General features: G+C 45.7%; 1 protein-coding gene across 1 annotated transcript in view; it reads left to right on the forward strand.

The window, feature by feature from the left end:
• ADARB2 (adenosine deaminase RNA specific B2 (inactive)) overlaps nt 1–21,192 on the forward strand; it is a 406,044-nt gene extending 384,852 nt beyond the window's left edge. Inside the window, exons 8-10 of the mRNA XM_045006327.1 lie at nt 2,997–3,178; nt 17,433–17,611; nt 21,016–21,192. Coding sequence (XP_044862262.1) covers nt 2,997–3,178; nt 17,433–17,611; nt 21,016–21,192 — 538 coding nt within the window. The remainder of the gene's footprint in view (nt 1–2,996; nt 3,179–17,432; nt 17,612–21,015) is intronic.
• Nucleotides 21,193–23,128: the final 1,936 nt, after the last annotated feature.

Raw genomic sequence — 23,128 nt, forward strand, 5'->3', positions numbered from 1 at the left:
TCGTATTGCCTTTCTAATGCTATTGCTGGGATGTCCTTGGCTGGATGGGTGGGACAGTCTTGTCAGGCAGAATAAACACAGCAATGGGCTTTAGGAAGTCCTGAGTTCTAATCCCAGATCTTCCTTTAAATAACTCTGTGGTCTTGAGCAAGTAACTTCACTTTTCTGCCTCAGTCTCCCAGTGGAGATAATTATATTGATCTACCTCTCAGGATCATTGTGAGAATTAGTGAATGTTTACACAACGCTTTGAACACAAAGTGCTGAGCTGATCACACTTATACCATGTTTTCCATTGCTGTAATTCCACTCACTTCATAGACTTAGTCATCCCTAACAAGGGTGTCAGCGAGATCAGAATTAGCCACATAAATCTCTGTAAAGATGCTACAGGTTGGTATTTAATGCAAATAATCATCATTACTATCTCATTATTTATTACGTGAACTCACTAGCCTATTTTTGTAAATAAGACCCAGGTAATCTACTTATGATATACATATTGGTGATATTTCAGTCTTGCGGAACATATGTTGTTTTTCTGTTTTCTCTTTCCTTTTCAAACAAACATTTTGGGGGAGTGGTTTGGAGGGAGGTTATAAAAGAAAATGTCATATATTGAGAATGACACTGAGATCTTGCAAGTGTTTCAGTCTGGAAGGAAGAGTTGCTGTCTAATATATTTGACTCTGCTTCAAAGCCAATTCTGAATTCAGTGCTGTTAACTGAACTCTCTATTTCCTAAGCTTGCATTATTAATTTTGCATTGCAATAAGATATGCATTCAAAGAGTCAGAGAGTCCCTTCCTCTAAAAGTGACATTATTTGCAGAAATGACCACACTTTTTTTTCCCAAATGAAGTTATGCAAATCTGATAGACTAAAGTAAATGTTTCATAAAACCAATGACTGTTTAAATTGTGGGACTAAATTGTTTGTATATAAATATTACCTTTTATATTCCATTTGAGTTTTATGTAGATGAACACATTACTTTAATGACCTGCATTTATAGAGGGAGAGAGGGAAAGTCTCACTCTGAAATCCTCAGCAGCCAGATGGCTGCCTTTTCTTGCATGAGATTAAAAGATGTTTCTCATTCACAGCCCTGCTTCTGAGGCAAATTAATATAGCCAGCTAAATTGCTTGTGTTTTTGGAATAAAATTTAAAGAGAACTTTTTAAAGCAATTGGTGTCACAGGTTTCTTGAGCAGATTGCTCTCCAGGTACAGCATGCTGGTTTTAAACATTCCGTAATTAATGGAAAGTATTCCGTGTTAATTGACTGCTTCAGGAAAGGGAAATATAATGACTCCTTATTAATCATGAAAAGAGACATACAGCACAGAGGCACCGCAATAATTGCACTAACGGTTGAGAAATGTTAATTAATGAAAAGAACAATGATGTAAGAAATTAGCTATATAATGCTTGCTGCTGATGGAGAGTGTGCTTTAAACACATTATTTAACATGGTAACCACTGGATGTTGCCTCAAATAGCAGACACCTCGAAAAAAATTTTCATTTGGCTCTGGATCTCCAAATGTTGTCAGTTTTTATAAGCCAAAATGCACTCCCCAAAAGCACATTTTTCAAAAGAGTTTCTAATTTGAGCTCAGTACTGCCCAAAACGAGGGGAAAAGCTTTGAACTATATTATAAGTGTCACTTAAGTTCAGGAAAACATGTTTGGGTAATTTAGGAAGGAAAAATATTTCTCATTAAACTGGCACTGAGCAAGACAGAACCTGAGGTTTGCAAGTGAAGATAACTGTATCTTGAAATCTCTTTTTTCCCCTTTTTCTCCTTTCTGCTTTTTATCTAATTATATATCCTCTAGAGAATTTAGAATTTGGATTCAGTCTTATTTGTAACTAGCTTTATATAAAAGAATTGTACGTATTAAAATGCAGAGCAGCTCTTTCAACTAATCCAATAGCAGTTATAAGGAGCTCAAAATCATTAGCAGTTGCAAGGCCCTAAGGTTTTCATTGTCATTCTTTTATATCTGTATTGAGAGCATCAAGGCAAGGCACACTCAGTCTGACTATATCAGAGCTCATCGAATTATTTGTTATGAATAAATTACCTAACAAATGTAGCCCTTTTTTCGGTTCAGGAATAGACTTTGATTCTTTTGAAGGTATTTGCTCTTCATAATTGCATGGCAAGCAGTCTGTGCAAACAAATGTCAGCCTGTGAGGTGTTTGCAGCAAACTGGTCATGACAACTATGTGGTGTACAAATTGGTCACCTACGAAACATGGCATCGTGTCTGCCCCGTGAGTGGACGACCGAAACTTTATTAAAGAAGAGAATAGCAAACAACATATCACCAATAGTGAATAAGGAATACAAACGCTTTTGTTTCCACTCTAACCTCACTTCTAATGTAACAACATGGATATTTTTATGCAGGACAATTTTCAAAATCCACACAAATGTGTGTTAAGAATAAATGCAAAAGGGGCTTCAAATCAAATAGCCATTCCAAGGAGTGTGTCCAGCATGAGGCCTATAAGTCAGACGTAACTCCACTAAGTCAGCAGAGTTACACCAGGCTAATACCAGTGTGAGAGGAGAATCAGTCCTAGTGTTTTCCACTACTTGCCCGGTGTGAGAAAATCTGTGGGCCTGATTCACTCCTAACTCTAAACCACCTTTCTGCTTCCAATCCAGGGGTCACCAGCTCCACCCCTTTCTGCCCCACCATGTTTCTGACATGCCACAGCACACTCTGATGCAACAGCAGGAGGAGCTTTGTGCCAGCCAAAGATCACTCCACACTGAGGGACTCTTCAGCTATATATTTAGGGTAGTTTAAGGGGATTTAGCCAAGTAGAGTGTCTGACCCTAAATGTTTATCTCTGGAATCAAAATGCCAAAGATGGGAAAAGTCTCCCTCACCCATGTGTTGACATTTTTTTTCCTCACAGTCTCTCACAGGTTTGTTTCTGTACCAGTATATTTTATCACTGCTGTATTTCTTTTCCAGATGGAACGTTCTTGGGTTACAAGGTGCTCTCCTCAGTCACTTCATCGAACCCACATACTTGCACAGCATTATTGTGGGAAGCCTCTGTCACACTGGTCACCTTTCCAGGGTAATGAGCCATAGAATAGAAGACATTGGTCAGCTGCCAGCTTCATACCGGCATAATCAGTTGCTCCTCAGTGGTAAGCAAACACCTGCTTGAAAGACAAATGATCACCTTTCCCATCACTAATTGCACTGGACGTCAAGAGGAAAGTTAACTTCTTAGCATTTGTTTACACCATGTGTCCTCCATGCATCCAAGCTGCATGTTTTCCTCTCATTCTCATTTGAGCAATAGCAATACACTGCTCCAGGCTACATCGGGAGAGGAATGATCCAGCTAACACAGCAGGCTCCCAGGGAAGCAATTTATTCCTAATGATAATCAGTAGGAAGGACTGCTGGTCAATAGGGACCACCATGATGCATAGCTGGGGTGACCATCTGGGTTACCTGAATATGTGCATAAGGGTCTGATCTGGCACCCACTGAAACCAATAGTAAAGTTCTAATTGACTGCAGTGGGCCCAATCCAGCAGGGTGCAGCATGCCTACAGTTCCCATTGACATCAGTGGGAGTTGAGTGCACTTAGCACCTCACAGGAGTTGCTCAGCGCCTTGAAGGATCAGGCCCTAAACTCTTACAGTGGCCCATTGGTGGCCATGAATGCTACGCAGCTTTAAATGCTTAAAGTGGCATCAGTACTTTAGCTCTTACAGCCCAACGGACTTCATTCCCCTTGTACACAACCCTGCCTGCCCAACCCAGCCCACTCCTGACCCAGGGCCTCCTCAAGCTCCCTCCAGCCCAACTCCCACATGCTCAGAAACATCGTCTCCCAGACTGAAAATCCTTCCACTTCCTAGCTAACATCTCCACAGCTCCAAACCAGCCCCCGCAGCTCAGAGCCCCCTCTCGTTTGACACGCCCAGGCTCAGGGACACACACGCACACAAACCTACAGAGTCAAAACACCCATCCTCAGGCTCAGGACCCTTCCCTCACCTACCTGCTGCCCACCATCCCCACCCCAGGAGAAGTAGCCTGCCTCCTCCCATCTGAGAGCCCCCTCCCCCACACACCCCTACTCCAGTCCTTGTTGCTGAGTCTGAACAGAAGCATCAGGAAAGGACTGCAGGGAGGTTAATGCAGGGATCTCTGTACTGTGAATCAACCCCACACAAGCCTTTATTCCCTGTTCCCTCCCCTGCCTGCAGTCTGTGTAGTCCAGCTCTGGCACCATAAGGAGTCCCCTTGTGGCAGCCGGTGGTGTAACACCCCGCAGTACATCAGCCACACTACCCAGTAGTAATATTATTGGTAGGATGTAATCCTATCAGCCCCCATAGCCTAATAAATCCTTATTAGCCAGGGCCTGATCCAAATCCAGTGATGTCAATGGAAAAACTCTCATTGATTTAATTGGCCTCAGACGGCAGCCAGGATTCCCAACTATTCTTAAGCTACCTTAGGGCCTGATCCTGAGAAGTGTGGACAACATCCTGCAGATTGCTGAGTGCCTTCCAGTCCGTTTGAGGTAACTGAGAGTCGAAGGTCCCCAGCACCTCACAGGATCAGGCCCTTCAATCAAGCTCCTGGAACACTGGAGAACTGTGATTATTGGCAAGGATGCACTGAGATACCAAGGGGATGACTGTGGTATGTATAAATGACTTGCCAGGAGTCTCTGCTGACATTGCAGCACTGACCTCAGTGGAGTGACTTAAAGCACCTAAGTCATTTGAGTGCTGTTGGATAGTTTATCCTTTATCTGTTTCTTATTCCTCTTGCTGAGTTTTTATGTTTCACATGCGTCTTTGAGATAAAATTAGCTTTGCTAAGCGTGAAGAAGTGATAGTTTAGCTAAGGGGGAAATTGGCTGTTTCACTGTGGGCTTAGCACATTAGATTCGTACCACTTGCATGTTTGTTGTCAGGGTGAGTATGTCAGAGGTAGCTGCTTAGCCTGTTGTCAAACATTTGCTTTAAAAATCTTCAGTATAGTTAGACAAATATAGAAGATTGTCTAATACGAATATATAAGGAATCCCCATACATATTTCATCATTTTGTTTGAGATTACATTAATAACTATATGAATCCTGTTTATCAATGACTAGAGTAGAATGAGAATTGGCCTCTAAAGTGATTTCCATATAGAGTACCAGTACATTCTCCCTTTAGTGGGGAAAATTTATCCCTGTGCAGAAGGCCATCACACACTTAAGCCAATTAAGTCTTCAAAATAGGATTTAAGTGGAACTTATGTAGTTCATAGGTCTTGTGCTGGACCTCTGCACAGGGGTGAATTTCACACATTGTGACTATAATTAACTTATTTCATATGTTATTACATCAGTTTTACATAATAGTACATCAGTGTACATGAGATAAGAATCAAGCCCTTTTTCTAATAAGTCTCACTGGAAGTTTCCTGTGTACGAAGAAACCCCACACAGGTTGAAAAGTGATTAAAAATGATAAGATGCTAACAAGGGAAATAACCACAGCCAGCCCAGATGATACTGGCAAGGGTTTGGCTTTATACTGTACATTTTTGTTTGTGTCACACGTTTTCAGGATGGTAAAGCTGCATCAAAGGGGTACCAATGTCACTTGCAATGTGTTTGTCTCATAGAACTTGGTTTCTTCTTTCACTGAGAGTTGTCTTTGTTTGAGAAAGCTTTCTCTTTGCCTTTATGCTGTCTGTGAATTTCCTTTAGACTGGGAGCAGTACTGGGTGGAATCTGTCTCTCCAGATGATTTGATCTGTATTGCTTTAGTTAAGAAAAACATTGTTTGATACATGCTCATGACGCCTACGGAGCCAAGCGTCAGAAATACTACAGAGCCAGTGTCAATCCATATTAAATGTAGGTTGTTGTGATTTATGTTATGTGCTTCACAGCTGTAAAACTGTGGTGCACAGAAGACTTCCTCAAATGAGAGGTTTCGAGGACAAAGTACTCAGTGAAACTAATGGCTAATGAAATGGGTGACTAGAAGAAGGCACATGGAATGCATTGGAACCCATAACAATCTCAAACCGGGCAGCTTCTACCTCAGGATTCCAATTAGAAATCAAAGTGATAGGGATTTAAAATTATTGGTCCCCTTTGTTTATGAGGATACCAAGCATTTTTGTTATCTCATTTATGCCTTAAGGTAGGTCATTTTAGACCTGAGTTAAGGCCCTGATGAGGACAGCTGAGATCATTCCTTGCTACCACAGTAGAAAACACTTCTTTGATTTTCCTCACACACCAATTCCACACAAGTGAAATTCCATTGACTTCAGTGGCATTACTCTTGATTTACACCACGTGGCTGAAAGCAGAATAAGGCCTAGCGTTAAGGGTGGGGTTTTTTGTTTGTTTGTTTCTATTTGTTTTTTAAATCTAACCTGTTATAAAAGGTTCTCTTACTGATTTGAGGGAGGGGAGGAAAGGGGAGGGGGAATCCTAACTCATGATAGTTAAATTCTTGGGGTTGGCAATGCTGTGTATCCCATTAAGTAAAGCAGTGTAGGCCCACACTGTGCCATCAGCTACACTTCTGCAGCTCCTGTGACTCCAGTGGGGCAGAACCGAGTGTGATTCAGGGCACAATTTGGCCAAGTTTGTTTCAAAGACTTTAATATTAATGAGCTGGAGGGGACTGCCTGGATCCACAGGAGCCCCTTGTTAAAATGCCACTATCAATCAAAAGGCCAACCTGGACCTGACTCTAACAAGGTAATACCGAGGAGTAAGGGGTAGTAAGACTCCAACCTCATCCCTTCCCCAGAACTTGGGCCCAGGTGCAGGGGGAAAAGAACAGAAGCCTGCTGTGCGCTTGGTATTCCTCTCATCCCCTGAGCAGGTGGATCAGGAGGAATAGGGAGTAGGGAGAGTCTTGGCTTCACCCACACTAGGAAGGACTATTCTACACCCAGTAAATGGCTGTAGTAAATGATCCCCTCCCAGGAGCAAGTGAGGAGCAGGGAAGAAACTGTGGTTCTCTGAGTCACAATTCCTCCTTGGGGCTCCTCCACATTTGGGCATTGAGTGATGGTTCAATCTAACCCTAAAGAAAGGATTGGAATGATTTCCATGTCTCTGGTCAAGTTCACCCTCTCTCTGGATATGACTGAATTATCCTGCCAGAGAGGACATCTGTCTGGAGCTCAGAAAAATACCTCTGGAGGTCATTTCCCCCCCCCTCTCTACAAATAAGATCCCCAACTTTTCCCACTCCCCCATCATGTATACCACAGGCAGAGAGGGAACATTTCTGTGGGATTAAATTATCCACTGTGCAAAACTGTGATTTATTAGGCCTGGTCTACACTAGGACTTTAATTCGAATTTAGCAGCGTTAATTCGAATTAACCGCGCACCCGTCCACACCAGGAAGCCATTTAATTCGACCTAGAGGGCTCTTTAGTTCGAATTCGGTACTCCACCCCGACGAGGGGAGTAGCGCTAAATTCGACATGGCTATGTCGAATTAGGCTAGGTGTGGATGCAAATCGAACTTAGTAGCTCCGGGAGCTATCCCACAGTGCACCACTGTGTTGACGCTCTGGACAGCAGTCCGAGCTCAGATGTTCTGATCAGCCATACAGGAAAAGCCCCGGGAAAATTTGAATTCCTTTTCCTGTCTGGCCAGTTGGAATCTCAATTCCTGGTTGGACATCGTGGCGAGCTCAGCAGCACTGGCAGCGATGCAGAGCTCTCCAGCAGAGGAGTCCATGCAATCTCAGAGTAGAAAGAGGGCCCCAGCATGGACTGACCGGGAAGTCTTGGATCTGATCGCTGTGTGGGGCGATGAGTCTGTGCTTTCGGAGCTGCGCTCCAAAAAACGGAATGCAAAGACCTACGAGAAGGTCTCCAAAGCCATGGCACTCAGAGGATACAGCCGGGATGCAACGCAGTGCCGCGTGAAAATCAAGGACCTGAGACAAGGCTACCAAAAAATCAAAGCAGCAAACGGACGCTCCGGAGCCCAGCCCCAGACATGCCGCTTCTACGAGGCACTGCATGCCATTCTCGGTGGGTATGCCACCACTGCCCCACCAGTGACCGTGGACTCTGAGGATGGGATAGTGTCGACGGGCAGTTCCTCGGCGATGTTCGCCGATGGGGAAGATGAGGAAGGGTTTGTGGAGGACGAGGCAGGTGACAGCGGTTACAATACTGCTTTCCCCGACAGCCAGGATCTCTTCATCACCCTCACAGAGATCCCCTACCAACCCTCCCCGGCCATTAACCCGGACTCCGAATCAGGGGAAGGATCAGTCGGTAAGTGCTATAAACATGTAAACATTTATTTTTTAACAAAACAGGAATAAAAACTATATAAAAAGAAGGTCAATGCATATAGGGATCGAACAGAAATCCTCTTGGGACAGTTCCACGAAGCTGTCGGAGAGGTACTCGAAAAGCCTCCGCAGGAGGTTCCTGGGGAGAGGTGCCTTATTGGGTGCTCCGTGGAAGCACACTCTTCCGCGCCAGGCCATCCTGAGGTATAGTGGGAGCATTGCCTCGACCAGCATGGCAGCATAGGGCCCTGGTCTGTGCAGGGATTCACGCAGCATGCGCTCTCTGTTTCTCCTGGAGACCCGCATCAGGGTGATCTCGCTCGGCGACTGCTGCATCTAATTAGGGGAATTACTTTAATGTTACTATTGTGAATGCTTGACTTTTCCTTTGCATAACAATGACCGTCGTTTAACAGCCACGTGTTGGAGGCTGCAGAGGAAAAGCATACAGGGATCTTTCCCGGGGACAGCCGCGAGGGGCTGGAACAGGGTCAGACTTTATGCTTTCCAGATTGCCTGCAGCAGGAGGGCACTGCTATCCATTAACTGTTAAGCAGCCTAAAGTTTACGGCTTACCAGGCCTGGCTGCTACACGGATTCTGCTGTCCTGCCCCGCTTGTCCGATCTCCAGTGCAAGACCCCAGGCAATGAAAGCGAATGCCGAAAATTCGAACTTGTCCTGAGAGCACATGAGATTAGGTGCTCTGTATGGTCTTGTTCACAGAAACTGAGTAGACTGTGTTCAGTGTTCGCAAACATGTATCTTTGCAAGGAAATCACTTCCTTTTTCACATCACACAGCTGCGGCTCTTTCCCGAACTGCCCCGGCATCCCCCTCACAGAGGCTGGCGCAGATTAGGCGGCGAAAGAAAAAGACTCGGGACGAGATGTTCGCTGAACTGATGGCCTGCTCCAGAGCCGAGGCGGCCCAGCAGAGCCATTGGAGGGAGACCCTCTCTCAGCAGCAGCGCTCACACAGCGAACGGGAGGACAGGTGGCGGCAGGAAGACCAGCAGGCGACTCAAACGCTGCTTGGACTAATGAGGGAGCAAACGGACACGCTCCGGCACCTTGTGGATGTTCTGCAGGACCGCAGGCAGGAGCAGAGAGCCCCCCTGAACTGTATCTGCAACCGCCCTCCCCCGCCACAAAGTCCTGTCCCCCCTCACCCAAAATCACAAGAAGGAGGGGCGCTAGGGGCCGTGAAAACTGTCACTCCACCCCAGCAGAGCGCTCATGTACCAAACAGCTCTCATTCCCTAAAGTATGAGAATTGCTTGCCTTCCTGGCTCACCCGATCCCAAATCCCAGTTTCATCCCCCAACTGTGTAGTTGAGTATTAAAAATAGTTTGCTGTTCATTACTGTTTCCGTCATGTTTCTTTGCAGAAGACTTTGTGTGAAGGGGGGGAGGGGTTTGTTAATTGCATAGGACAGCCACCATTAACAGGGTACAGACATGGGGGCAGGATCAACAGCAGGTCACACACAGAGTGCAGTCACTAGGCACCCGGGTCACTCTGCGAGGTGTCTGCTGCCCCAGGTCAGTCTGGGAGGTGTATGTTGCCCCAGGGTCTGAGCGCCTGGCATCAACAAATGGCAAGGCAGGCTGCCCTTACCATGCCCTTTCACCCTAGCCATGAACCTCTCCGATGCCCTGAGCCCCAGCCAGAGCCATCATCCCCCCACACCTACTCACCCTTCCCACACACCCCTCACCCCTTCCTACAAACCCACCCCTTCCTGCACACCCTCCTGTAACCGTCCTCCCCCCAGAGACCGCTGTAGGAGCAGGAGCCTGTCAGTCCTCGAGTGTAGAAGTGGTCTGTACATCACTGCACACCGTACCCACCACAGTCTGCGTCCCTGTTGGAACCCTTGAACGAGAATTCGTTAGTAAAGAAAACTTTGTTAATTAAAAATGTTCCAATAACTTTATTTTTAAACGTCTGTTGGAAGGGGGGAAACCTGGTGAACGGGGTATGTAACCGCTGAAAAAAGTGAATAGTAACTGAAACAGGGGCAGGTTCAGCTTCTCTGTAAAGAGACTGGACAGTCATAGGTTACCCTGCTCTCTGAGGAACCTAGCTTTCAAAGCCTCCCGGATGCACAGCGCTTCCCGCTGGGCTCTTCTAATCGCACGGGTGTCTGGCTGATCGTAATCAGCAGCCATGCGATTTGCCTCAACCTCCCATCCCGCCATAAAGGTCTCCCCCTTGCTCTCACAGAGATTGTGGAGCACACAGGAAGCTGCAATAACAATGGGGATATTGGTTTCGCTGAGATCCGAGCGAGTGAGTAAGCTCCTCCATCTCCCCTGGAGACGTCCGAAAGCACACTCCACCACCATTCTGCACTTGCTCAACCAGTAGTTGAAGAGCTCCTTGTCACTGTCCAGGGCGCCTGTATAGGGCTTCATGAGCCAGGGCATTAGCGGGTAGGCTGGGTCCCCGAGGATCACTGTAGGCATCTCCACATCCCCAACACTTACTTTGTGGTCCGGGAAGAAACTACCTTCCTGCAGGCGTCTAAACAGACCAGAGTTCCTGAACACACGCGCGTCATGAACCTTGCCCGGCCACCCGACGTAGATGTTGATAAAACATCCCCTATGGTCCACCAGTGCTTGCAGCACCATTGAAAAGTAGCCCTTTCAGTTAATATACTGGCTGGCCTGGTGGGCCGGTCCCAGGATAGGGATGTGAGTGCCATCTATAGCCCCACCGCAGTTTGGGAATCCCATCGCGGCGAAGCCATCTATGACGACCTGGACGTTTCCCAGGGTCACTACCTTTGAGAGTAGTAGGTCAACGATTGCATGGGCTACTTGCATCACAGCAACCCCCACGGTAGATTTGCTCACGCCAAAGTGGTTCGCTACTGAACGGTAGCTGTCTGGCGTTGCAAGTTTCCAGAGGGCTATGGCCACTCGCTTCTGCACACTCAGGGCTGCTCGCATCCGGGTGTCCTGGCGCTTCAGGGCAGGGGCCAGCAAGTCACACAGTTCAAGGAAAGTGCCCTTACGCATCCTGAAGTTTCGCAGCCACTGTGATTCATCCCAGACCTGCAGCACTATGCAGTCCCACCAGTCCGTGCTTGTTTCCCGGGCTCAGAATCGCCGTCCCATAGCATGAACGTGACCCATTGCCACCATGATCTCCGCGGCGCGGGATCCCGTGCTTTGTGAGAGGTCTGTGCCACTCTCACACTTCATGTTCTCACCGCGCTGCAGGAGCCTCCTCGCCCGATTTCTCAGCAGCTGACTGTGGAAGAGGTGTTCGATAAGGTGCGAGGAGTTGACAACAGCCATAAGTGCAGCGATGATCGCAGCGGGCTCCATGCTCGCAGTGCTGTCACTGACCAGAAAAGTGCGCGAACAGAGTTCCCGCCGGCGCTTTCAAGGAGAGAGGGCGGGAGTGACGGTTGAATGACGACAGTTACCCAAAACCACCCTCGACACATTTTTCCCCCAGCAGGCATTGGGGGCTCTACCCAGCATTCCAATGGGAAGCGGGGACTGCGGGAACTGTGGGATAGCTGCCCAGAATGCACCGCTTCCAATGTCGACGCTTGCCCCGTTAGTGTGGACTCACAAAGTCGAATTAGTGTCCTTAGTGTGGATACACAAATTCGAATTCATCAGGTCGAATCCACAAATTCGACCTAAGTTAAATCGAACTACTCTTGTAGTGTAGACATACCCTTAGATAAAGAACACTCTGGCCTATGCGTCCCTCAATCACTGTAGATGTTCTCAGGTATGCAGGTGGGGCAAATCAAGCCATTTATTCCTTTCTGCATGGATCTGGAGATCACCGGGTCACCTCACCATGTTACCCACCTGACACTGTTAACTGACACTGTAATAGGACCAGGTGAAGAGGTGATGTCTAGATCTGGGCACAGGGGGCTAAATTTCACCCATATGATTGGCAGACATGCATTGTCATGTACTATTGCCTTCATACAGCCTTTAGGTTTTTGGGCTGTTCATCAGTAATATCAGTTTTCCCCCCTGAGTTTGTATTTTTAATTGTGCTGTTTTATGCACTGGTTATTGCAGAGCTTCAACTATTGTTTAATGTCAGCTTGGTTTCGGCTTCTGTGGGTTTCTATGATCCCTTCCACTATTGTAGACTGCTCTCTATTGGCACTGATTGCCTGGGGTTGATCTGTATTTTTTTTTATTGTTTAAGGGATTAATTGTAATGTATGTATGCAAAGTTCCTGTTAATTGAATTCAAATGTTTGTTTTCCTCTGGTCATTGATTTTGCTGCATCTGTGTTTATTCTGTGACCTGTGGCTTTTTGCTAGACAGGGGTTGGCTGAGCGTTTACTGCCATATTTTTGGCACTCAGTCCGTTAAGCTTTATGGTAATATCTTGAAAGAGACTGGTGCATAAGTGTCAAATACCAGATTCTGATCAGTTTGCATCTTGTTCTCTATGGAGGTATATGAATAGCACCCTGGAGTTCTCTGATATTCAGGATTTAAGCAAAAGGACGTTTTTATTCTACTGCTTAGGTGAATTGGATTTTGAGATGCAGACGCATCAGTTATCTCAGAAAAAAACTGAAATTGGTATTAATGTGACATGAAAGTGATTGCAAGCCCAGCGTGTGATTATGACTCAGTTTTAGTCTTGTCTTAAGCCGTCTTCACGCTGTAGCTAGGATAGTTCAGTCACCTTGGTCATTCCTCTGATGCCATCCATGCCAGGAAGCCATAAATACCCAACAGCTGTATCTAGTGTGACCACTTTCATTGTATTATTTTGTTTTTTTAATGGCCTCATTTCTTTCCCTCTACATGCTCAGTCCCCCTTTACTCTAGCTGACACTTGTTTTTCCATGTGGAGAGAACCATGCTGGACAATATTTGGAGCAGAGAGTGAGCAGCTCTCTATGACATTAATTCATGTCCTGCTGAGAGGCACACAGCTGGGAGGTGGGAACTGTTTTAAGTGGCAGAACTGGCGCTGCTTCCAATGTTACAAGTGCTGGAAGCATTTTCACGCAGGAGGACTCCAACAGTATTACTGTGATGGCAATGTGGTCCAGTGAGTAGGATCCCAGTGTGGATTTTGTTTGGCACGTTACTGAGGCCTTTCAAAAGTGGCCGCTGATCTGGTGTGTCCCCATTTTTGGAGGCCCAACTTGAGACACCTTGGGATTGATTGTTTAGAAGTACTGACCACTCAATCTCAGCTGCAGTCAGTGGGAGCTCCTGGAGTGCAGCATATCTGAAAAGCAGGCCCTCAGTGTCTTAAACTGCTCAACCCTATCCCCGGCCCCGCTCCTTCACCCCTGCCGCGCGCCCTCTCCCCCATTCCAACCCCTTCCTCAAAGGACCCTCCCCAACTTCGCTCCCTCCCTGCCCCTATTCGACTCCTTCCTCAAATTCCAGCCTGTCCCCGTCTCTTCCCCACCTCCTTCCCTGAGCGCGCCACGTTCCTGCTCCTCGCCCCTCCCTCCCGGAACCTGCTACTGCTGTTTGGCAGCGGCAAGCACTGGGAGGTAGGCGGAGCAGTTGGGACGCAGCACGCTCAGGAGAGGAGGCGGAGGAGGAAGTGAGGTGAGGCAGGGCAGAGCGAGGAGCTTGGCTGTTGGTGGATGCTGAGCACCCACTAATTTTTCCCCATGGGTGCTCCAGCCCCAGAGCACCCATGGAGTTGGCGCCTATGACTGTGAATGGGGTTCCAGTGGGGACCAGCTGTGGTCACTCAATTAGGGTGAACTGCAAAGAATGGGGCAGACAATCCCCAAAAAGCTGGTTGATATTCCAATAACTAGATTTACCAAGCTAGCATAAAAGAGCTGCTTTATTACCTTACTGGTTAGTCAGAAGTCCAAACAACACAGTTCCCTTAGAATCATAGAATCATAGAATATCAGGGTTGGAAGGGACCTCAGGAGGTCATCTAGTCCAACCCCCTGCTCAAAGCAGGACCAATCCCCAACTAAATCATCCCAGCCAGGGCTTTGTCAAGCCTGACCTTAAAAACCTCTAAGGAAGGAGATTCCACCACCACCCTAGGTAACCCATTCCAGTGCTTCACCACCCTCCTAGTGAAAAAGTTTTTCCTAATATCCAACCTAAACCTCCCCCACTGCAACTTGAGACTATTACTCCCTGTTCTGTCATCTGGTATCACTGAGAACAGTCTAGATCCATCCTCTTTGGAACCCCCTTTCAGGTAGTTGAAAGCAGCTATCAAATCCCGCCTCATTCTTCTCTTCTGCAGACTAAACAATCCCAGTTCCCTCAGCCTCTCCTCATAAGTCATATGCTCCAGCCCCCTAATCATTTTTGTTGCCCTCTGCTGGACTCTTTCCAATTTTTCCACATCTTTCTTGTAGTGTGGGGCCCAAAACTGGACACAGTACTCCAGATGAGGCCTCACCAATGCCAAATAGAGGGGAATGATCATGTCCCTCGATCTGCTGACAGTGCCCCTACTTATACAACCCAAAATGCCGTTAGCCTTCTTGGCAACAGGGGAACACTGTTGATTCATATCCTTATGACTTAAAGTGATCTAGACTCAGGACTCCATCCAGATACCTAAGTCAAATATGATGAAGATTCCTGAAAATCTTATTTTATCAAAAGGTTCTACCAATCCCAAAGACTAGGACACATTACCTCCCAGGTTATTGAATATTTCAGATCTTACCCAAATGCATGCTACAGCCAATTCTTATTGACTAAGCTAATATTTATTCAAAAACAAAAGAGAGAGAGAGTATGGTTAAAAAATCATTATACATACAGACATGAGTTCAGTTCACTGAGGTTCAGACTCATAGCAGCAATGGTGAGCTTTGTAGTTGCAAAGAGTTCTTTCAGAAATAGTTCATAGGTTATAGTCCAATGTCCAAATATCATAATCAGGGCATACCAGCATAGTTGGAACCTCAGTCTTGTGACTCAAACTCCCCCCGATGAAGTGTAAGCAGATCTGAGATGACAGAATCAGGACCCAAGGACCTTTTATACAATTTCAGGTCCTCTTTGACAAGTTGAGAGTTCCTTGGGGAACAAAAGGAAATTAGGATGACTTTGAAGGAGGTCCATCACTGGTACTTAACTATAGAATTAACATAAGGCAATTTGCTTATTCCTCCGCCTTTCACAGATTATTTGCTATACATTTCAAAAAGAGATGAATACAGAGATATCTCCTGTTTTCAATTCATTTAAATGCTATGATGTTCTTTTGATCTCTGAATTATCAGAATACAGCACAGACAGGTACTGTTGATTACATTGTCGACCCTACTCATACATATGTAAATACACAAAAACACAAACATTATCTCCCCACTTGTCTTTTGGGGGTTATTTATTTTTCAGGACGATTAACCCGTTCTGGCTATGCATCACAGCGACATTCATTGTTGTAATCTATCAAAGAATAATAAATGGAGTTTTCCAAAAAGCTGTAAAAACAATGCATCGTTGTTTGCACTCACTGTTGTAGCCTGACACTCATGTGGGAAGGTCAGATTGTCTGTTAGTTGGGCTGATGACAGTCCAGGCTTCAGTTTGGAAACAGAGTCATTCCTGGACTCCAATCCATGTCTATTGCCAAGGTAACCCCTGCCCAGTAGGACAATCCACTGCTGCCCAACCACCAGGCTGGCCTTCTCTATCCATGTTTGTGGGGTTAGTTATATCTATGGCAGATCAATGAAAAAGAGAACAAGTGAATCCAAACATATTGCCAAGTCCCTGCATTTTCCAAATATCCTTCAGGCCACCATCTCTTTTCCAGGTGGGGTATTACTGTCAGACCCAGAAGTTGGAGCTCTGCACCTAAAAGTCACTATTGAGCATCCTGGTCCAAAGCTCTCTTCATGCCATTTATGTGGTGCTGGAAAATAAACCCAGCACCATCCTTACTCCTCTTATCTCCTTGGGCTGACTCTGCTGCTGATCTGTTCCTGGCTCCTCGTGCCTCCAGGCACAAGAGAACAAGATGCAGGAGTTACCATGAGGAGGTAGCTAAGCTACTTTGTCACCTCTAATGTTGTTTGGTCACAAAGATCTCCAGTATAAAGCAAACACCCAGACACGCTGTGGCCACAAGAGTCTGTGTACTGATGCTGGTAGGAAACCTGTAGTCATACATGGTGGGGCAAGGATAAGTTGTCTAGGACAGAAGCAGTAGCTTCTAGACAAGCACAATGGTAACCCATATGACTTGCACACTCACCACAGGATAGCCATGTGGCATCCACCGAGAACTTGGAATGCCTGAGACACATTCAAGGATAGGGCAAAATCTTGTGTCTGCAGTAGTGACCATCCCCCGTGCCGGGGGTATAACAGTAGTCAGTGGAGTGACAGGAGTGTGGACCTTTGTTATCCTGCCTACATTATGTGTGTGGGGCGAAGGCCTGTGAATTCAAAGTTAGTGCTGTGAGCCTTGGAAAGGGTTGTGATGACTGTCCCTTAGACAGTCTCTTATTAAGGTGTTTGCACATATTATGTATCTGTATGATCTATGGTATTTAGAAGGCCCCATCAACTTGGGGTCTAAATACCAAAAGGAAGATTTCTTCCTTTCCATGGTAAATGCCAAGTTGAGAGACACATATTTTGTTGTTATTATGTCAAATCTTTATTGCATGCCATCCAGAGGCCGCAGTTGGGATCTCAATGTGCTACTTACTGACCAAACTCCGGAGGAGATCTTAGGAAGAGATGTGTTTATTGGGGCTGCCTGTTAGTTCTTTTTAAAAATTGGGTTTTACACTGAAGCCAGTTAAAGGAAGCCCTGTTCATTCAGCTGTTATAACGCTGCTCGCTGCCATGCATTACCATGTAATTGCATTCCCCATCCTAAACATAAGGTTTGTCTGCTAAGAAAAAGAATCTACAGGAATGGCTGAATTATTCCATCCTCGTATGCCCTAAAGAGGTGCCAGTTAAGAGACAATAATAACAATATCAGAGTGTACAGTAGGTATGTGTTTGCACAGAGATATTTCATATTTTAACCAACAAAGGCCCAGGTTTGTTGTCTGTGAAAGTTTGGGACCATTAATATTAATGCTCTTCTGCCCTTCTGTTTATCCCTTGACAGGAGTGAGTAATGCTGACGTACGGCAACCAGGAAAATCTCCCAGTTTCAGTGTGAACTGGATAGTGGGCAACACGGACCCTGAAGTGATTAACGCCACAACGGGAAAGAGGACCTGTGGGGGCTGTTCGCGGCTCTGCAAGCACACGTTTTATGTTCGGTGGGCAAAGCTTTATGGAAAGGTAGGCCTTGTAAACTACCGGGGATACAGCCTCACAGTCAGCCATGGGACTGCTGGAAGCTTCCCAACCATGGATCTGACCTGGTATTAGCATTTCAGCCTTGTTGTGAGGGAGAACTAAGAGTTCTGCTTTCTTGCTCCCCAGGGCTGTAGAGTCTGTGAACAGAGACTGGGGCCTTTGATCCTTACTTTATAGCCAACCTCTTTGACAGTCCACGTGTAATGATGACAGCCTCCAAAGGAGCCCCAGTATTCCTCGTTAGTAGAGACTGAAAGCTGATGGAGATCCTCAGGAGTCATGTACCATGGAGATGGCATTAGCTGAATGGACAGGAGCACAGGGAGACCTAACAGCTGAAATAGCACCCCAAGTTGTACTGCAATAATCCAGGCAGTTTTCAAGGGGAAGTGTCCACATTGGTCATTCTGGACAGTGGAACGCTTCATTTTCAAACCTGTAATGCAAAAATAGGACACTGTATTCCTGATTTGGGGGCACATAAATTGGCTGTTTGGTTTCCTATGTTCCATCCTGAGTACCCACATTTGAAAATTGGGCTCTGATTGTGACTGTTATTTAATATTGGTAAATACCTCTAATGCCATTTCAACTTCTTACAAGTGAAGTACCCGATCCTGCAAGATTCGGAGCACCCAGAACTCCCACAGCAGTTATATTTAATGGAATTAAAGCCACAGGTTTCCCTCAGTTAAAATGGCCACCATGCCGCCATACCCTGGTTGTCCCTAGCCACCCTTTCCCATTGTTTTGTCAATACAGCAATCGGTAAAGGAGCCCCTGAATGACTCTCTCTGGCATTATCCCATTCCCTGGAGGGTGCTCACCAAAAAACTTTTTGTACCTGGGAAACTGCACAGTCTGTGTAGGATCACCAGATAGGCACTAAGCTGTGGCTATTTCTGCTTGCTCCTTCCTCATCTTGACCCTCTCCTTGGAGTCAGCCTTGCTCTTCTCTTCTAAGGAGTTGCTAGAGGAAGAGGAAAAGCTGGGTTCAAAGAGCTGAGAGCTAGGCTCCACACTTCCAGAAGAGAAGACAAAGGAAACTGAAAGGCTTAAGGGGGATGCTGCCTTTATATAGCCTTTGTCTCCTTGCTTCCTGGTCGTTATAGCACTGATTGCCAAGAATCATCCTGCCCTTCTCTACAGGATGGGAGAAGATTGGGACAATCTGTAAAGTATTTTGATTTGTACCAACTGGGCATTTCCTGAGCAGACAAAGCAGTACTTGTGTCAACTGGCATTCTGAGAGGACTTTAATCCAGCCACAGCCACGTGGAAGAAATGTGGTGAAGGGGAGCTGGTGTTCCTTTTTCTTATATCCTCTTCTTAGTTGCTTTTCCTTTAGATCCCTTTGGTTTGTAAATGACACTCATTTTGCATGCAATTCCCCACAACCACCCCACTATATGGAGGTGTGAAGCCTCCCTGTGTGGGTGTGAATTCCCACTCCACAAATCAGCAGAAGTACTGTGAATGGTGTAGGTCTCTGGAGCCCTGATTGCAAACAGAAGCTGGGTAGGGAGATGGAAGGAAATCCTGGACCAAGTTCCTGTGGCAAGGTCTTTTGAGAAGATGAAGGGCTAGCTGGGGCATCAGCAGTGCAGGAACAGTGGCTGTCATGGCTGCTGCTATAGGGACACAGCAGGCTGAGAGCTAGCTCTGGAGCACAGGTCCAGAGAGCAGCCTGGGTATATGGCCTGACCCCTGGTGAGTCTGCCCTGAGATACACATGAGAATCAGCCAAAGCCGAAAGGGAAGGAGGCCCTGGATCAGTGACTGAGGGACTGTGTGGGGTGGATGTACGGTGTCCTTTGTGTTCCCACGGGTGGGCAGCCCAGGCTGTATGTTGCTCTGGCCCATAGAGATAGTGAACGGGGAGCAGTACTGCCAGAGCCCCTGGGTGAGGGGTTGACCAGCGGATCTGATCTGGGGGCAGCTGAGACCCAGCAGAGAAGTCCTGACCAGCACCGGGACGACAGCAGCAGGTGCCATACGAGGCAGGGGCCCAGACTCAGCACTCAGAGCTTTCAGGCAGTTTGCACTTTGAATTGGTTTGTTGATGAGCAAGATGCCCGTTGCTGATAAAGCTGGAGTGTTTGTGCTGATCATGGCACTGCAGTGGCCCCTGGGTGAATCCCTGCCTCCCCAAAGGCAGCAGGAGGAGCCCCCCATACTAAGGCAAGGAGCAGGAGTCTGGAATCCACTGATAGCAAAGGGAGGCCCCATTTGGCACACTACTTTGCCACTTCCACCTGTTTTCTGGCCAACACGCACCTGGCCTGTAACTTGCATCAGCATTTAGACCCTTTGCTGTATTTGGCTGAATATACCAATAAAAGCATTCACCTCCCCCTAAACTGAATGAGTAACGTTGGCCCAGAGATTTCCATAGGAGTTCGACCTACTGACTTCAGCCTGCATTTTAGTCTCTCTCTGGGATGTTTGCTCCTGGAGGTTGTGCTTTGATGCAGAGTTTTTCCTACAGGATGTAATTTCGCTGGTTGTAAGCACTAGACGTTCACCTGCATGCCTGCGCTAAGGCATTTTCCAGACCTTGATTGCTTCCATATAATGTCAAAGACTCACTGTTGGCTTGACTGTGTTAAGACTCTGGAAGGTCAGAGACGGTCATTGATTTAGTCCTTCTGAAATACAAAAGGTGCTTTCTTCTTGTGTGTGTGCTCAGGGAGATTGTTGGACTGCAGACGTGCGTCTTTGTCTCTTAAGACAGTTTCTGGCAGATGCTTCAGGTTTTACTTCAGAATGTTCACTTTTGTTGAACTAGCTATGGTCCCTCTCAACAAGACAGTGTCTCAGCTATACATTCTGGCATAAATCCCCAAAGCTTGACTACTGCCCTCCCTATGCATGTTTCACATCTTTTATTATAACAGATTTAAAGGCAGAGGGGAGGAGAATCTTCCTCATATTCTCTCTTGGCATTAGTTTGACTGGCTCAAGCTCTGAACTGCTCCGCTTCCTTTACTGAAATCAACCACGTCCTCTTCTTTTCGGATTCTCATAAAGGTTATTGTTTTCCCTCCTCTAAGCACCCTAACTGACAAGCAGATTTTTCTTTGCAAAAACACCAAGTGATTTTCAGGTGTATATTTGCTGCTGGTTGCACCCACTTCAGGAAGGCAAAAACTGTTTTCCTTTTTTGGCATTTGCTCCACGGTTTCAAGATAGGAACAATGTCTTGTGCCTTATACCTTCAGTGTTTTGTTGTTGCAAATCAAAGGCAAACAGAGAAAGCTCAGAGATAGTTTGTTGCTTAGGAAATGTAGACGGGAAGATTATATGGCTGTTGAAGTCGCCTGTTTCTGCTAGCTTGTTGATTTGTTTTTTTATTTTTTCCCCTCTCCTCTGATTTTGTTCTGCAGCTGAGCACACGAATGCCAAGCCATGGAGACATGCCATCAGTGTACAGTGAGGCTAAACTGGTGGCTCAGACATACCAGGCTGTCAAGCAGCAGCTGTTTAAAGCATTTCAGAAAGCAGGTCTGGGCACCTGGGTCAAGAAACCCCCAGAGCAAGATCAGTTTTTACTAACTGTATAAATCATTCGACACCTTTGCTTCATGACTGGATCAAATCAACTGGAGAGAAGGATAGGCAGGATGTGTGGGCTGATAGAATGGATGCAGTTCAATATTTAATAACAACCTCCATGAGAATATTTTCTTTTAATTCTGTATTGGAAATACATAAACATAAGATGTGTGTGATTAATGCACTGAACTTGACTTTAGGAAACTGCTTTTTCATACTGATCCCCTTACACGGATCTACACGCCCAGATTATAAAATGTTTCTCACAAAGACGCTGCTGTTCATTGTTTGTAGTACACAGGATTATTATTTATCCAAGAAGCAGCTGCATTTCAGACTTGAGCAGGCCATGCATCTGACTTAAAATACAGTTTATCCAGTGCTCAATTTGTAATGAAAGAGGTGCCGAGGCTCAAGCAATTAGGTGCCAGGACTCAAGCAATTTTTTTTTACTTTCATAACTGATCCAGCAAGTCCTGAGATGCCGGGGCTATGAACTGCCAAGCCTAGAGATGCTGGGGCTCAGCCCTGGCACAAATTAAGCACTGAGTTTATCTTCCCCCCATACCATCAGAGCAATAATGTTGCTGAATGATGGAAGATACTTTAGATAGTGAATACATGAAAATACCTTCATACCCACAGTGTGACAGGGAGTCACAGGACACGCATATTCATCCACAAGGAGTTGCGTATCCTCTATGCAAAAATTGTTCTGTCAGCTGCTTAATTTTGACTACAGGGATTCTTTTAAACTGTGTTTCCTGTTTTCAGATCTGAGCATAGCACTGGGAGCCAGGATTTTCTGATTTCTAAACCTGGCTCTGACACTGACTCCTTTTGTGTCCTGCAGCAAATCACTTAGGACCAAATTTTCACCCATAGTCCTAAGTTTTTGATGCCTCATCTTTTGGAAGCCGTAAACTAAACAGAGTTAGGGCCTGATTTTTCAGAGGTGCTGAGTCCCACAATTCCAGATGAAGTCAATGGGAGCTGAGGGTCCTCTGCACCTCTGAAAAATCAACTATTGAATATCTGATGTTGGATACTCACAAAAACCTCAGATACCCACTTTTGAAATTTGGTCGTTCACTGCCTCAGTTCTTCCATCTGTGAAATGGGGAGCTTGTGGTAATAATTTATTTAATTAATGGTTGGTTGTAAGTCACTGTATAAGCCAGACTCTGTCACACTTATGTTGAATAGTACTTCACTCTGCAGATAGTCCCACTGAAACCATACAATGGACATGACTACTCCCAGAGTAAGGCTCTACGCAGTGTGAGAAAGGTAGGCTTGCCAGTTTTGGTTTGATGTATTCCTGGAGGTTTCATCATATGACATAATCTTTAATTAAAGATGAATCTTTAATTCCTAGAGACTCCTAAAGGGTTTTCAGATTCTGGTCCTATGTAAGTACTAAATAGTCTTATTAAATTGACCACACATTCATTCGCAGTCTGAAATGCAGATTGTTTTCTATTATAAGAAGAATAGCTTTTTGCTAAAACATATCTTCAAAAGGAAGGACTGAGTCTGTTATTATTGCTCTATGAATCATTTCACTTCATCAGAATGTAAGGCATGGGAGATCTAAACTTCCATAGTCGAACTACAGAACTAACTGTCAGACACACTGTATTTTTTTATTTATTTTGTTTGTTTGTTTTTTTAAATGACAGGATTTGCGGGTATATAACAACTTTTCTTTTTATTCCAGTGATTCTCTTTAAATCTGTATATAACATGCTGCTACTGATTTGTGATAATTGTCTAGATATTTCCCCAGAACAGTCTAGATGAGTTACTTTTCAAACAAACACATAGCTCATACTTTTTCCATGTAATTTCCTTTACACAGGAAACTGTTCCTATCAAAAAAGGTAGATGCTCTTTGTATAGCGTTTATCATGTTTGAAGAGCCATATACCGTAAATACATTGT

Source organism: Mauremys mutica, chromosome 2 (genome assembly GCF_020497125.1).
Source record: "Mauremys mutica isolate MM-2020 ecotype Southern chromosome 2, ASM2049712v1, whole genome shotgun sequence".
NCBI classification, from domain to species: Eukaryota; Metazoa; Chordata; order Testudines; family Geoemydidae; genus Mauremys; species Mauremys mutica.